General features: G+C 43.6%; 1 protein-coding gene across 4 annotated transcripts; it reads left to right on the top strand.

Moving 5' to 3' along the window:
- Positions 1-3,406: 3,406 nt before the first annotated feature.
- ostn (osteocrin) lies at positions 3,407-15,307 on the top strand. 4 transcript variants are annotated; one of them, XR_013972419.1, is made up of 5 exons: positions 3,407-9,654; positions 12,469-12,567; positions 13,520-13,749; positions 13,828-13,972; positions 14,046-15,307. XR_013972419.1 is itself a non-coding variant. In XM_080888791.1 (4 exons), the coding sequence occupies exons 2-4, from the start codon at positions 12,469-12,471 to the stop codon at positions 13,913-13,915; spliced, it is 420 nt and encodes a 139-aa protein (XP_080744917.1). In that variant the 5' UTR covers positions 3,407-9,654; the 3' UTR covers positions 13,916-14,012. The 4 variants fall into 4 exon arrangements, 1 of the variants encoding a protein (XP_080744917.1); XR_013972420.1 differs by having other exon boundaries at positions 13,517-13,734; XR_013972421.1 differs by having other exon boundaries at positions 13,517-13,749.
- The last annotated feature ends 815 nt before the right edge of the window (positions 15,308-16,122 follow it).

Raw genomic sequence — 16,122 nt, 5'->3', positions numbered from 1 at the left:
TGTGCTAATACAGCTCGATTTAACACAGCGGCTAATGTCCCCAAAACAGCTCCGAGTGTCTCAGGTTGTTAACGTCTGCAGCACACATCGAGTTCACGAAGGCCTTAAAGTTTGCAAACACCAGTTTATGAAGACAGGATTCACCAGGATTCATCTTCCACAAGTTTCCTGTTGGAATCTTAGTTCAGATTTAAAATTGACAGACATGACAGCACAGCAGTAAATACTGAAAACCAAAGAAGACACTGACACAGTGAGGTGTTTTCACTCTCCTAACCCTGAACAGGTGAGCTGAGACCAGCTCGAGGTTAACGGGGAAGCAGTGACGCCGTCCTCACCCTGCTATGAGGATGTAGATGTTTCGGTCAGTTTTGAAGTCTTTGTTTTTCTTCTTCACATTAAAAATAAAGAAAATCCTTTAAATAATTTGATGCCCGAGTAGTTTTGGACTGAGAACCAGAATTCATGCTGTCGTTGTGTTTCTTCAAACTTATTTGATCTCCTTCGTCCATCCGTCAGAGTGCGAAGCCTCCGATCTCTGGTGTCACCTAAGGACAAACTGCTGGGCTTAAAAATGTGACAGGAGGTTTGTAAACCTGAAAACCTTCTTTTAAACACAAACACTCCTCTGAAAGACGAGTGTAGCCACCGCCACCACAAAAGCACCCAAACATGAGCAGAAAGGGCCGAGAGCGGGGCTGCCGGTGGCTGTTGTGTCTCTAAACCAAACACTGAGTGTCTGAACAGCAGCCAAGCCTGAAGGGGCAACCGGCGAGCCAACAACGCCGGTCCTCATGGCAACCGTAGTAGTAGTAGCAGCGAAAGAAAGAAAATCGAGCTATTCAGAGAATGCACAACAACGTTTAATGTGTTACTCCACTGTGTGTCTAACACTGGAGGTGGGTGGAGTTTGGTGATACGTAACAGCTGGTGTGAGAGGACGCGTGGCTGCAGCGTTCAAAGAACACAAACGTGCAGACTTTAAAAATGGAGCAGCGACTGAACGACATCTACGAACGCCACAAGGAGGATGATGTCATCATCACAGACTGTATATAAAAGATGGATGAAACTTCCTGGTCGGAAATGTAGAGCAAACGTCTGAAACCTGCAGTCACGACAGAGTCACCATAAAACAGCTTCCCCACCTCACAGAGTGTCATTTACAAAAAGAAGACAGGACTCAAGGGACGAAGGAGCAGAGAAAGGATGGAAGGAAGGAAGGAAAGAAAAAGACAAAAAGAAACAAGGAAACGAAGGAAGGAAGGTTTTGAAAGCATTACTCAAAACATATATTTAGAAGAACATTTAGAAAGAAGTTTTTCTTTGAAACATTTTTAAAACTGGTTTAAAAATCAGAGATTTGTGTAAATATTTGTTAGGAGTTCATCAGCCTTCAGTGTCGGTCCTCAGAAGGGCAGACAGATATGTGTGTGTGTGTGTGTGTGTCTGTGTGTGTGTTCACACTGTAGCGATGGACACAGGCCAGAGCGTCCCCAATGAGCACGCACAGACCAGGGAAGAGCCCACCAATCAGAGCGCTGCTGCCACAGTTTTGCTGTCGCGGGGGGCCGCTGGCATCAATCAGGTCCTCAGGTACCTGCCAATAAAACACACACACACACACACACACACACACACACACACACACACACACACACACTGTTTACTTGTTGTTTACCTCCTTCACTCTGCAGCAGCCAATTAGGGTTCAAAGAGAGACTCAAAAAGTTGCATCACTTAAAGGGTCAGTGAACCCAAGTTAATCAAATCAAAGCTTTTGTGCTTCAAAGAATCATTTTATGTAAAAAACACAAACTCAGTGAACTTCAGATAAAAAAAAACAAGATTTTAGCAGCTTCATAATCAGAGCAGACGGCGAAGACACCGAGAGACAGAAGTACAGCACACTCACCTGGAGACAGCGAGGGTCTGCACCTGAGACACACTGCAGGGATTCAGCTCACACTGAGCATCAAAGTTTCATTCAACACAAACCAGAAAGTTTTTACATCTATGTTTCTTCTTCAGGGATCTTTTGTTTTTTTAATTAACACAACAATTAAACAAAAAACCTTGACAAAAACAACACAAACCAAACATAACAATGTGCACAAAGGATGTAAAATTACAAAAGCATGTCAAAACTTTCAATGCAGTTATTAAAATGTGATGAAAAAACAACAAAATCACGATCAGAACAAACAAAAAGAAATCAAAAGCCACAAACTGATGTAAAATTGCACAACAATAAATACATAAAGGTCCTTTATTGTAAATGTCATAAATGTCACTTCAGGTCAGAACATGATGTGAGATGACAAACAGTTGGCCAAAAAGATGCAACATGTGGACACAAAATAACAAAATGACCTCAAAGAGCGATGAAATTCCCCCAAGACAAAAGTGAAATGGACACAAAGTCACGTGAAATTACCTCCAAAAACTGTCCAAAAACAGATGTAATTACACACACGAAAAGACCGTAAAATGATGTGAAATCACAAAACTTTAAAGGATGACCAGAAGTGACAAAAGCAGAAGCAAAAGCGCCAAAATGACGTCAAATAATATAAAATTAGAGAAAAAAGACAGAAGATGCTATGAAACAACCGAGAGACATAAAAGCTGCTTTAATATACCTCCACCTTGTGGCCACAGGAGGAACTACAGCTGTGGGGTGACGGGTTAACACTGGAGGAGCCTTTTACACTAAAGTGTTTCCTCCTTCTGACTGACCACAGTTTTTGTTTCACCTCAGCCTCTGCCGGGTTGGAAACACGCACAGAGTCAGAATGTCAGCTTCAGTGTGCACAAACTGACACAAAATACCCACAAACACAAACAAACACACAAAACAACCAAAAGCAGCATCAAAATCGCCACAAAGTGGTTTAAAATATCTGCAAACACATAGAAAATGGTCCAAAGGGCAGAAAATGAAAACAAACTGATGCAGCATCAGCCAATCAAATCCCACAGAGACATAAAAGAACCAAAAACATCACAAAGAGACAAAAAATTATAATAAACAGTTGAGAAATCACAAAAAACAACCACAAAATGAACCATCTTACATCATTTAATCCTCACTGTGCACTAAGGGCTCCACAATGATGTAGAAAGCAAAGATAAACGACAGATGACAATAAAAGTAATTCACAGCATCTTCTTCAGTCCTGAAGGACACGATGAACGACCCCGAGCGCCTCCTCTGGCGCCACCTGGAGGACAGGCACACACTTGAGGTACTGCTTCTTCACCAGCTGCTTCTCATCACGCTTGTCACCCCGCGTGTGTCAGTGAGCCGTGTGATTGGCTCATTAGTCGGTATAAAAACAAAGGCAAGCAGCCAGCCAATCAGCACAAAGAAAACAGACCTCTGCTGCTTTCCCAGCATGCCTTGGGAGCGTGGTGGTCCGGCGAGTTGGAGCTGAACAGGAAGATCAAAACCTAAAATAATAAACGGGACACAAATTAAATTAAAGATTTAAAGTTAAACACCAACAGCTTGGTGAGTCCGAAGGATCAGAGCCGATATTCTGATATATGAGCCGATGTTGTCTTTCAGGCACATTAATCATAGTCAGAATTATTAGTGAGTTGTCATTAAGGCCGTAAGGAAGCGTGAACACTGTGTAAATAAGAGAGCGTTTATGTGTGGGCTCTGTGGGGAGCTGTAACCATCCGCTTGGCGGTTTCGTCCCTTTAGTCGCAGCCGTGTTGCTGTCGGTGAGACCGAGAGCAGCTGATGGCTTTCGCAGGTCTGCTGTGTGGGACGGGTCGAGTCCAGGTCACAACCGCAAAGTCATGACTGGAACACTTTCAACGGGAGTGTGAGGGAGCTCCAGCAGGTCAGAGATACTGGAAACTGGGAACACCACCCCCACCCCACCACACCCGCCCACCGGCTGTGTGTTAAATTAATTTGTTCTTTTCCACCAGCTCGTCCCTGCAGCTGTCGTTGCCACAGACGCACAAAACAAGCGCTCCTCTGTCTGCTGAGACGTCACTATGTTTGTTTCCGTCTGTTGGCCGCATCAGGTAACAAAGGGCCGTCCGAGGAGACGTGCACGGTCGTTAGCAGGAATCAAACCTGAGACCTGTCGTCCGTCAAACAGCAACAAACCTCTGTCAGCGGATCAGATTCTCGGCTTGCCTGGCCTCAGACAAACTTCCCCACCGGCCTCGTGTTTATTTTAAGTTTTTTCTCACGAGTGCAGGTTAACATCGCCGCAGCTGCTACTGTGCACTTTACTTTATTTTTTTACTTTATTTTCATGGCTTCTGTGCTTCAAAAAGAAGTCCAGCTGTATAAAAATAACTCACTGCTCACTTGATCATTAAAGGTGGACATAGCCACGCCCCCTAGTTATCAAACTTAATACACAGCGAGACCGTGGCTGTTTTTGTACCAGGCCGTAAACGTGATTATTCCTGCTGTAAAGTTTTAATGAGGACAGACTCACTGTCGGAGCCTCAAGTGGACATTAGAGGAACTGCAGCTTTTGACACGCCTGCGTTGTCCCTTGCTTCAACATCAGCGTGACTTTTATTTTGAAACTTCCTTTCAATCAAGACTGGACTCAGTTATTCAGAGGTGCCTGTAACTTCTTTATTGCAATAATGTGAACAATGTTTTCTTCTTTGCAAACAGAGACAGTATAAAAGATGCCAAAGTGAAGCTAACACAAAGGTGCCTTCTTTTAACAGCCAGCAGGGGGCGACTCATCTGGTTAAACAGGCTTGCTGTATAAAAACGACCCTCGCTCTGCGAACACAGGAAAGTCTCTCTGAGAGCTCTCGTACCGAAACCTTCAGACGACAGAAAAACTTTGGTCCAAACTCTAAACACTGCAGTACTACTAGAGACTACGAGATACATGTGCGTGTATTTTAACTCATGTTAACTCTTATTTCCATTCATATGGATTCATGATGTCTGCACCGCTCCGAGAGATGCTTCACATTGCATCGTTCACCTGTACATTAACAAAGGCCTTCTGTTCTATTCATTTTGTGAATTTTGCTCATTTTAAGATTATCCGGGTTTGTTCACTGGCTAAGCACTGTTTTGTTTTTGGACTGCTGTTTGAGACACGTCTGCTGAGCTCTTCAGCTTTTGAAACTTAGACTCGTTTTTGTACTTGAACTTTTGTGTTTCCCAGCTCTGTGCCAAGTCCTCCCGTCTTTAGCCCAAGCTTGGTAAATATCCTGCAACCTTCAGCTGTTATTCAGGCACCGGTGGCTGCTCTCACTTCCCTCCATAAAAAAGCAGAGCTGAGTCTGTGCTTCGCCAACTGTCCCCTTAAAGGAGATTAGAGTTCTCGGAGCGGAAAAGAAAGTGTTGCTCATTTGTCTCCCTGCAGGATTTTCTGTCCCGTCGGTCCGCCGTCCTGCTGACTCTGCGGTAACGGCGTAAAGCTCCAGCTGATGATTCATGGATCGGATGACTCAGATCTTGTGAGTGAAGCTTCTCTGGGCCAAATCAAGCCGGTAGGATTCCCCCTGGATATTCCCTGCCGTCCTCGGTCTCACGCCTCCGGCTTTCCTGGATCTCACTGTTTACTCAGTCAGCTCTCACAGTGAAAGCTGAGCCGCGGCTCTGTGTGGATCTGCTCTGAAGGTTATCGGGAGGTCTGAAGGTAGTCAGACACCAAAACAAAGACACACAAAACTCTCATCACAGGAGTTTACCAATCCAGGAGCTGCTCTTAGCTACACCACCACATCAGCAGTCGAAACACTTAAACCTGCAAAGGTTCATCAGACATGTGACCATGGGCCTGTTCTGCTTCTCCTTGTTTCCTGTTATAAACATCTCCTGCTCATGTTCCACATGGCCAAAGTTTCTAATAAAGAGCTCAGACGGCTGTAAACAGTCAGTTTATCGCTGATGTCATATAGAGGTCACATCCCTAATATGGCCGGTGGGCACTGAAGCTCCACCCACCAAGCTTTTAGTTTATGAGGGGCATCCAATCAGAAGAGCATTACCTTAAAGACTAGCTAAAACTGCTCATTTGAGACAGAGGATGAACTGAGAGGACTGTTATATGATTCTATAAAGTAATGATTATTTTGATTTGTGAATCATACAAAGCTACTCATACAAAGCAGTAATTGAGTGTAAGAAACGTTGTTGTGGGCTTTGATGGTTTTGGTCAGTGGTTGTTGATCAATGGTCATGAGAATTTGCATAATTAAGATTAAGGAACTGACCTCCCAGCCCATTGTTCCTCCAGTGGGCTGGTTTCAGTCATTATGCAAATGTTCTGTTTATGAGATTGAAACCTGCGGTCAGCTGAGACTGAAGAAGTCACTTGGATGAGTGACAAAACGTTTCTCCCACAAAACGCTACGTCCAGATGAACAGAATCAACTTTTTGGAGGTCCTTGTGTTGTTCAGCATCCATCTTCTACCTTTAAGACTCCACATGGCTGAGTTATTTAAAAAAAAACACAATAAGTGTGTGTTTACTCAGGTAATTTCTGCTGTAAAGTTTGAACATTTTAAATATTTTTTACATGGGTGTGTATGGGGACGGACTCTAGTGGACATTGTCAGGCTGCTGCTTTGATGGACAGATTTCAACAGCTGATTGTGAACAAACGAAAGAGCTTCAGAGCCGCTGCAGGCTCTGAAGCTTTGATGTGGCGTCACCATCGCGAGTCAGGCTTTGAATACGTCAGCTGACCTGATTTGCTAATAACCTTTTTAATTACATTTGTGACAACTGAATTCTTGGCATGATGCTGCTTTGCCCAGGCGTTTCGTCAGCCATGTTGGCTCCACAAGCCCGCTCCCTGACCCTTGCTGCAGGTAACTGTGTTGTCTCTGTTGCCAGGGTGACGTTACTGATGAACGGTCCAAAAAGGGCAAACAATGACTCACCTGAAGCGTCACTTATTTCTCACCTTTAAATGTTCCTGTTAGTTTAACCGCTCCTGATTCCTGTTCAGCCAAGTGAATCAGCTGACAGCGCCTAACTGTTTCCACGTAACGTACAAGAACAGCAGCTCAACCGACAATAAGTTATATGAGCATTCAAATAACCAGCACTCGGACATCACACCACAAAATCAGTAAAATAACTGCGACACAGATCCACTGTGATGGAGTCACACTTGAAACACTCCAAGAAATGCTAGCTAACTTTAGCGTAGAAATAGAGTTGGATGCTAAAGGCCTTTTCAGGCATGTAGCAAACATGTTTAGACAAACTTGAGCATGCCAGGTTTGTTTAGACAGTAAAGTAGCTTCTTGTATTTAGGTAGGCAAAGTGTGTAGTTTAGACAGGGGTTGTGTCTTATTAGTGGGCGATAAAAAAATCACACAAACAATGAAGCTAGCAGTTAGCACAGCGTATGCTACTGCCTGTGTTAAAGGGCCATAACACCACTAAACACCAGACGCTGTTCTCCCAGCACAACACAGACTCCAAGACAAACTGCACATGAGGACAGAAACTAAATCTCTCACAGGCTTAGACGGAAACAGAAAACATTAAGGTTAGCCGGCTAGCTTGGCTAACCATAACGTCATTGCTAGAAAATCATAGTTAACTTTTGTTTTAACTGGCTCATAACACAATTTTGTGACTATTTGTTTTTCATTCAATAATTTAAAGAAAATAAAATTGGTTACAGCGTCTGCTCATTCAGATCCAGTTTGGTATTGGACCTGGTTTGACTTCACAGAACCGCCACAGAAGATGGGACTCTGTGCAGTCCTGTGGAAAACTAAGAACACCTTCACTGCTTCTATAGGAATTAAAACCACCTCGGGTGGATTTAGGTGTGATAACACAATTCCACAATCTTCCCACCAGTGGTCTCAGCAAAGTCACCCTACCAAACCCAAAAGCTCCATCTCGTACTATACAGGTCTCAGTTAGCATGTTAAAGGTTAAAGTTCATGACGGCACGGTTAGAGATAGAGCCTCTTTTGTAAATCCATAAAGCACAAAACCAACATTTCAGGCACCTCACAGTCCCTAAGTGGACCATGAACTCCTCTGTATACCAGTGTGAGCCTGTCTGTCCCACAGCTAAAGCTCTGACCATGAACAGGACAATGATCCAAGCACAGCAACAGATCTCCAACAGAACGGCTGAAAAAGAAAAGCGCTGCAGAGCTCAGAGAGCTATGCATGGATAAATGCTGCACATGTCAATGAACTGAAGCAACACTGTGAAGACGAGTGGACCAGAAGTCCTCAACCATAATGCAACAGACACATAGAGCCACACTTTACTTTTATTTCAGGTTATTGGTGCTTAAGCAGGTTCTGTGGGCTCAGTTATTCACAGCACTGCAGACTTACAGGCTCCTGTATTTAGACTTGTGTGTGCTGCTGAAAGGGCAACAGGAAGAAAAAAACGAGTGCTAAGATGACATCACCTCGAGCAGAGAAGGCCGTGGACTAATTAAAGGGTGATTGGTTGGGGGATGGTGGGCTTATTATTAGCATATTAGCTGGAGTGTCATTACCGTTATTAACCCAGGTGTGTTTTCTCAATGACCAAATTCTCCATCCCGAACGGACGGATGGGTGGAACGGAGGTCGTACGATCCCGAGAGGATAAGTGGGAGAGAGCCCTGTCGCCATAGCAACAGAAACACAAAGAAGATGGGGATCAACTTCGAGTTCACGGCAGGACAGAAAAACATGTCGCCGTATGACCTCATCCTAACTTTGACACGATACTCCTGTCACGAAACTGCACGCCAGCAGAGGAATGTGATTGGCTCTACTTCTGCAGCCACTTCCTGTCCAAGATGGCTTCTCTTTATACTGTAAACATAACTGCATCAGTCAGTGTGGCAGCAGCTTGTTTCTGTTACTCATCAAAGAGTCTGACAGAAGTTTGGGTTTTGTTGTTTTTTGTATCACTTTGTGTTTCTTTGTTGTTATTTGTGATGCAAAAGAACTACAAATTGTTTGGTTTCAAAACTATTTGTATCTTTTTTTCTTATTTTTGCATCTCTGTTGTTACTTTTTATTGTTATTTAGTAACTATTCATGTCTTTGACATTTGTTGTCATTTTCTCTTTGTTTGCATCTTTGTGCTCATTTTGTTGTTGCCTTGCTACATCTTTTGACTTCGCTTTGTGTGTCTTGGTGGGAGTTTTGTCTCTTTTTGCCATTGTTTTGCAGCAGTGGTTAACTTTATGCACAGTTTCATTGGCGGCCCATTCTCGTGTTTGCTTTCTGTTTCTTGCACTTCCAAAGTCTGTCTCGGTGAACCTGCAGACCCACTCAGGTTGCAGACATTTAATGTTTCTCTGGGAGAGATCTGATGTCTCGTGTGGAGTGCGATCGGAGCACACGGATGGTGCAGTTGGAGAACAGAGACGAGTCTGAATGTGTTTATTTTAAAAACTGACCTTCAGGAGGAAACTGAGAGCGGGGAGGACGGAGGGAGGCGTGATTGCTCCCAGGAGCTTTCATTAACAGGTAATGGACCTAATGATGACATCTTACACACATGATGGTGGAAAAGAAGAACAGGAAGTGATGCCACTGGAGCAGAGGCTGCTGATTGGATAGGAGATTCCCAGGCAGCTGCAATAAAACTTGATGTGTGAAGCCAGAAGAAGACACAGAAACAGAGCGAGGCAACGCAGCAGAGATCAGCTCCACACTGAAGGTACAAACATGCATGTGTGTGTGTGTGTGTGAGAGAGAGACACAGGTGTGCACAGGTGCAAATTAATGCCACTTCCCAACATTTTCTATTTAAATTTAAATTCCTTTCAGAGTTGAAGTTTTCTGCTCGCAGTTTTCTGTGTGTGAGTTGTTTGCTGCTTCTTTTTGTCATCTTTGATTCTTTCTGCCAACTTTCTGTGAAACTGAAAACCTTGTGTGTGCATGATCTCATTTATGATTTCTGGCTAAGAAAACAGAGACTTGGACAGGTGAACATGAATGAAATATGTCTTTAAATCTTCACACGAGCAGCGTTTAGCACTGAAAATAAGACCTGGAGATGAACGAGAACTCTCTTCTCAGAGGAAGTCTAAAAAATGTGATGCTGATGTTCAGTCTGCTGCTGGGCTGCAAGCAGATTTTTGTGAATGGAAGGATTTGCAGTGTAAGAGTGTGTGTGTGTGTGTTTGTCCTCACACGTGCATGAATGAGAGAGCTGCAGCTCCTCAGCATCAGCAGCAGGTGTGAACAGGAGCGTGCACAAACCTTTGTGCATCGTCAGGAATGTATGTGAGTGACGCAACACGACAACAAGTGTTTGTTTCTGCGTGTCTGCTTGCAGGGGACACTGTGTGTGAGTGTGTGTACAGGAGTGTCAGTGAGTGTGCATGTGACGGTCAAAAAGGCGTTTATTTGCAGGGATGGAAAATGCTAAAATTAGCCGATGTTGCTGGACAATACACTTACAGCCATCAGCCGAGCTAAAAGTGCCCCCCTCCTCATGTGTGTGTATTTAAAACCATTGTTGTGAGGACGCTTCGGTTCCTCTGAGAGGTCAGACCCGGTTTGGGGGGCCTGAAACTGTCAGACTGAGCTCTTTCTGCTGATGTCACAGAGCCGTCATTAACGTCTTTGTGAAAAACCACACTCTGTAAACAAAAGATGGACATGTGCCCATGACATCACTCACGCTCAAATGTGGAGGAGAATGTTTCGATCACGTTAACGCTGCAGCTGAGCTGGTTTTAAATAAATAAATAAAAAATGTTTTATTTATATAGCACCTTTCAAGACAGAATCACAAAGTGCTGCACATAAGATTACAAGTCATAAAAAGATTTAAAAAGAGAAAATAAAACAGGCAAAAAATTAACCAAAAGCAGTTTTAGAAAGGTGAGTTTTGAGTTGCTTTTTAAAAACAGCGACTGAGTCCACAGTTCTTAATGTTTGGGGGAGAGGTCCACAGTCTGGGGGCCACAGTGGCAAAAGCTCTGTCACCCTGAGTCCTCCTCTTAGTATTTTTAAAGCAAGTAAGCCCTGATCAGATGACCTCAAAGACCTGCTGGGGACATCGGGCTGTAGCAGATCAAAGATGTAGGCAGGTGCCAGTCCGTGCACAGCTCTGTAGGTCAAGACCAGGATCTTAAAATTGACTCTAAATGTAACAGGAAGCCAGTGTAACTGAGATAACAACGGTGTCACATATGAGTACTTGCAGGATTTTGTCAAAAGCCTCGCTGCAGCGTTTTGCACAACCTGCAGACGATCCAGAGAACCTTTGCTTAGACACATAAACAGCAAATTACAATAATCCAAGCATGACAACATAAATGCATGTATAGCAATCTCCAGTTCAGAGCGAGATAAAATCGGCCTCAGCTTAGCCACATTTCTTAAATGATAAAAACAAGACCGAACCAGAGATTTCAACACCTAAATTCCTGATAGAGGATTTAACATAAAGTGAGAGAGGACCAAGGGCTTTCACTATCTGCGATAGAAACCTATCAAGGGCGCATACGAGGACTTCGGTTTTCCCCACGTTGAGTTGGAGGAAATTTGCAGCCATCCAACGTTTGATCAAATCTAAGCAATCATTCAGACGCTGAAGCTTAGATAAATCCTGGGACTTAAAAGAAACATACAACTGAATATCATCAGCATAACAGTGATAAGAAATGTCCTCAGAAGAGCCCATTATATGCCGGAGGGGGAGAAGATATATTAAAAACAATAAAGGCCCCAAAACTGACCCTTGAGGGACACCATAAGTAAGGGAGGTAGAGGATGACCTAAAATCGGAGACCGCCACAGAAAAGGATCGGTGATAGAATAGAATAGAATAGAATTCAACTTTATTGTCATTGCACATGCACAGGTACAGGGCAACGAAATGCAGTTTGCATCCATCCAGAAGTGCTTTAGTGATATAGATATATTACAATATATATTAGTAATAATATAGATATGTGAGTATATTACAGAAATGGGTCTATTATGGTATGTTATAATGTACACGGTATGAAGTATGTTGTGAATATTCTATAACTATAAGTATGTACAGGCTGTAGTGAGTACAAGCTATGTACAGGATATGAACAGGATATAAATATGAAAACTATACAGAAGATGGATGGAGATAAGAGGAGAACCACTCCAAGGCAGTTCCAGATACACCAACCCAATTTTTCAGCCTTTCAATGAGGATGTGATGGTCAGCTGTGTCGAAAGCTGATGTGAGGTCCAACATGAGTAGAACAGAGCACTTTCCTGCATCATTATTCATCAAGATATCGCTTGAGACCCTAAGAAGAGCTGTCTCCGTGGAGTGAAATCGACGAAAACCGGACTGAAACTTATCGTAAATGCCATGTTTATCAGGAGCTGCCATAAGTTGCTTAGCCACTCATTACATGCTTATGCAGAAGAGAAAAGGTAAAACTGTAACTTAGATAGTAATGTAATTACTCTGTGTTTTTGAGGTCCTTTATGCCAGTTCATTGAAGCATTACGTTTACCTGACTGATCGTTTCAGATGCAGTTCTGCTTCTGTTTGCTGCTCCCCGGCCTCCTGTCCTTCACTCTGCTCCGCTGCAGCGTCGACGGCCTCAGAGTCCAACCGCAACCTGCTCGGGTCAGTGTGCGCACACACACACACACACACACACACACACACACACACACACACACACACACACACACACACACACACACAAGCCCTCTCATTTGACTCCTAAAACCCATTTTCAGCAGCCCTGTACAAAAAGTCCTCACAGTGCTCTAATGTCCCCGTAATGCATAAACGTCATCACAGTTCATAGTTCGCACTGATCCACTCACACGCGTGCATGTCTTTCTATCTTTGTGAGGACCAGACGTTCGTGTTTCACCAGTGGGAAAAGGACATTTACTTTCTTTCAAATACTTCCATTCTGTGCGCTTTAATGTAACCTGTGAGGAAGTACTTTTACATCATGTACTTCAGGTAAACTTTATAAGTACTTTTATTAGGCAGGATCCCGTCACACCATCACGAGAGCCAAAACAAGCAGCTCCTCCCTCGAGGGCTCGGTGCTGATATCAGATGGCGTGAGGCGGCGGGGAGGGAAAGCCGAAACGTTTTTCTGTTTAGTCTGGATGACACGAGATCTGTCGGAGTCATCTGAGGCAGCAGGCGGACAGGAAGTGAGACACCGCTCGCTGCCGGGGCCGTGGCGTGAGAGACAGGCTTCAGTGTGGAGGCGTAACATACAAAAACACAGTTCAGTGTTTTCCATACGGAGACTCCCTCATTGAAAATAAAGATGGAGGCGGCGTCGGAGGCTTTTCACAGCATCCCCTTGATTTACGTTTTTATCAGCAGACCAAAGTTCCCAGTAATCAGGAGGCATACGGGTTCACGTGTTAAAGGACAGGAAGTCCTTAAAACTGGACAGGAAGCACTGGATCAGACTCACACTCCTTTCCTTGGATATCATGTACAAAACCTTCAGCTCTAAGCCTTATCCCGGGTAATTTCACACATCCTCTCATACTCTCCTCATTTTCAGTAGATAAACTTGTTACGCCTTTATCTGATCCAGCAGGTAGACCAGCCCATTTTGAGATTTCATGCAGCCCCTCAGTCCCGCCCTGTAGGTGTGAAGGTGGGGGAGGAGCTGACAGCAAAACTGCTCCAATCGGATCACCTGATGAGGATGGAAAATGATGTCATGGAGCCAAAGAGGAAGAGGAGCTTTCCCATCAACAACGTCCCGCTGGACCGCCTGTCCATCAGCTCCATGGAAACGAAGCAGCAAGGGTCAGACAAGCAGAGGTAGTCACCTGTGAGAATACCTGAGAACACCTGAGACGCAGGGATGAGTCTAACGCCTCCATGTTCTTCTGTCTGCAGTAAGGTGGTGGAGTCGCCACGGCGACGACTCAATCCACCGCCCATTGACAGAATCGGGATGGGTCGTCTGCCAAACGGCAGAGGGTAGGCCACATCCCCTCCGTCTGAAAGCCCACCCTCTCTCCACAGCGCTCTCACTGGACAGGTGCAGAACTGCATGTGACTCATTTTCATAAAAGTATCAGTAAAAACACTAAAATGGTCATTTATCTCTACAGATGCATGAAACCGCCAATCACCTGCTGAACCACGCCCACACTCACTTCACCTGGACACGCCCACCTGACACCCTCACTTCACCTGGACAGCAAACCTGACACCCTCACTTCACCTGGACAGCCCAACACAAAGCATGACTGTTCAATGATGGTGCGTTCAAATGCAGCTCCGTAAAGTCGGCACACATAGAGAGGAAGTGATTTCAACAACACCTGCGATTTGCTTCCATGGCAACTCGTTTTAACAAGCATTTTATTTACCTGTAAAACTTACAGGTAAATAAAACTTTTTTAAAATACTGAATTTAATCAAGGTGAAATCTGTAATGTGAGCAAATCTCGAATTAGCAGCACCAACAAATATCCTGACGTGTGAGATTAAATATACTTATTAGTTTCCACCAATGAGAAGCTTTGATTTCAGATTTATTAAGAAATAAATATGTTACAACTTCAAAATTTGTATTTGGATAAAATCAGAGCCTGATCTCAGAAAGATCAAATCATCAGAATCGAGCAACTTTGACTATAATAAGAATAATTTGGATGTTTTGAGTTTTTTCATTTATAAATTTTTTCATCTTTTTGATTCTTTGCATTTAATATATAATTAAAAAAATTAAAGGTTAGAGTTTGAACATTTTAACCTCATTAGGATTAGTGTTAGGAAACAATAATGCTGCAGTTTTCCGAGTGTCACCTGAATGCACCATCGCCGGCTCCTCCTGCTGTTGGGACCCTGACTGGAGGCGTTGTTGCCTCGACTGCCCTCGCAATCGTCCAACACCAATCGAGTTTCGTCCTCGCACGTTTGTCTCGGAGTTGTGCCGCAGGACTGTTTCCACAGCAACGGCACATTTCTACTGCGACCGTAAACAGTGGACAAAGCTACTGTTACGTCATCTCAAAGTCATGAGATTAGCATTTTCATCATCAACACCTTAGTCGCAAAGCAGACTTCCTGTTCAATATGACCCAAGATGAGTGACTGAGTCCATCAGCAGCAAAGTGTTTACAGAGGTCAAGCTTCTACAGCACTGGAAGTCTTTTTGCAACTGCAGCAGTCGCCACCTGGTGGCTTTTTGATAGAATGCAGGTTTAACTCTCCTGGATTAGCTTTATTTTCCTCACCAGGAAACTATGTCCATGTTTTATACCATCTATGACGGTAACACATCTAAAGTTTGTAAACTTGAAATGAGAAAAAAATAAAATAATAGTCCAAAAACAGGTTTAAGCGTCCGAGTGGCGCTGCAGTGGAAACCGTCCTGCTCACTGATTCTGTTCTGATGTGCTTCTTCCTGCCCGAGTTTAACTGTGCTTAATAAAAAGAAAATGACAATGAAGTTCTGAGTGTGACTGATTTTTTCTCTTTTTCAACCCCTTGAGGATTTTAGATCATGTGCTAAAGGCTACAGTTCCACTAATGTCCACTAGAGGCTTCACCAGTAAGTCCCTCCCCATGCTCCCAGAAATAAACATGCGTACAGCCAGGTGAGTTTTTGTTGAGTCTTTATTAAGAAAAGATCATGTGATCCAGAACAGTGCACACAGAACGGCTGGTTCACACAATCCACGAATGATCCAGATCAATCAGAGTCCCGGCATTTCTTGTGTGAACTCATCCACCGAGGACTTCTGTACAGCTGCTATGGGAGCAGAGAAGGGAGATAATGGACCAGACTATCAGCAAAATACAAACACCTTCACATTCAGAGACGGAGAGCGCAGACGAGACTTCACCCTCAAATCCAAACCAGAGAACTTGAATGTACTCTGGACAAGAAACTCCAAAATGATCCTCTGATTACACAACACGTTCATCTTTAACCAACTCTGTCAGCATGGCAGTTTACAAAATATATTAAAAAAAGAAAGAAAGAAAACAAGCTAACTACTAATACAAGCTAATACCACAGAGCAATTTAGTCTTTAAATGTAGGCAAATGGCTTGAAGATTACATAAGAATACAGATGTTTAGGACAATGCTAGCTCACAGCTAACATTAGCTATTGTTAAGAACTCAGCCAGTTAAATCAGATGACATTATGCTAATGTTAGCCAAAAATGCTCAAA

This window comes from Rhamphochromis sp. 'chilingali' (genome assembly GCF_963969265.1).
Source record: "Rhamphochromis sp. 'chilingali' genome assembly, chromosome: 8".
NCBI classification, from domain to species: Eukaryota; Metazoa; Chordata; class Actinopteri; order Cichliformes; family Cichlidae; genus Rhamphochromis; species Rhamphochromis sp. 'chilingali'.
Note: the sequence above shows the minus strand (reverse complement) of the source record. Positions and strands in the feature narration are given on the sequence as shown.

Bases quoted from the DNA above. Each gene is read 5' to 3' on its own strand.
- ostn (XM_080888791.1), top strand. From the start codon at position 12,469: ATGCAGTTCTGCTTCTGTTTGCTGCTCCCCGGCCTCCTGTCCTTCACT. The intron at 12,568-13,516 runs GTCAGTGTGCGC...TATCTGATCCAG, and splicing joins TCCAACCGCAACCTGCTCGG to CAGGTAGACCAGCCCATTTT. The intron at 13,750-13,827 runs GTAGTCACCTGT...TTCTGTCTGCAG, and splicing joins CAAGGGTCAGACAAGCAGAG to TAAGGTGGTGGAGTCGCCAC.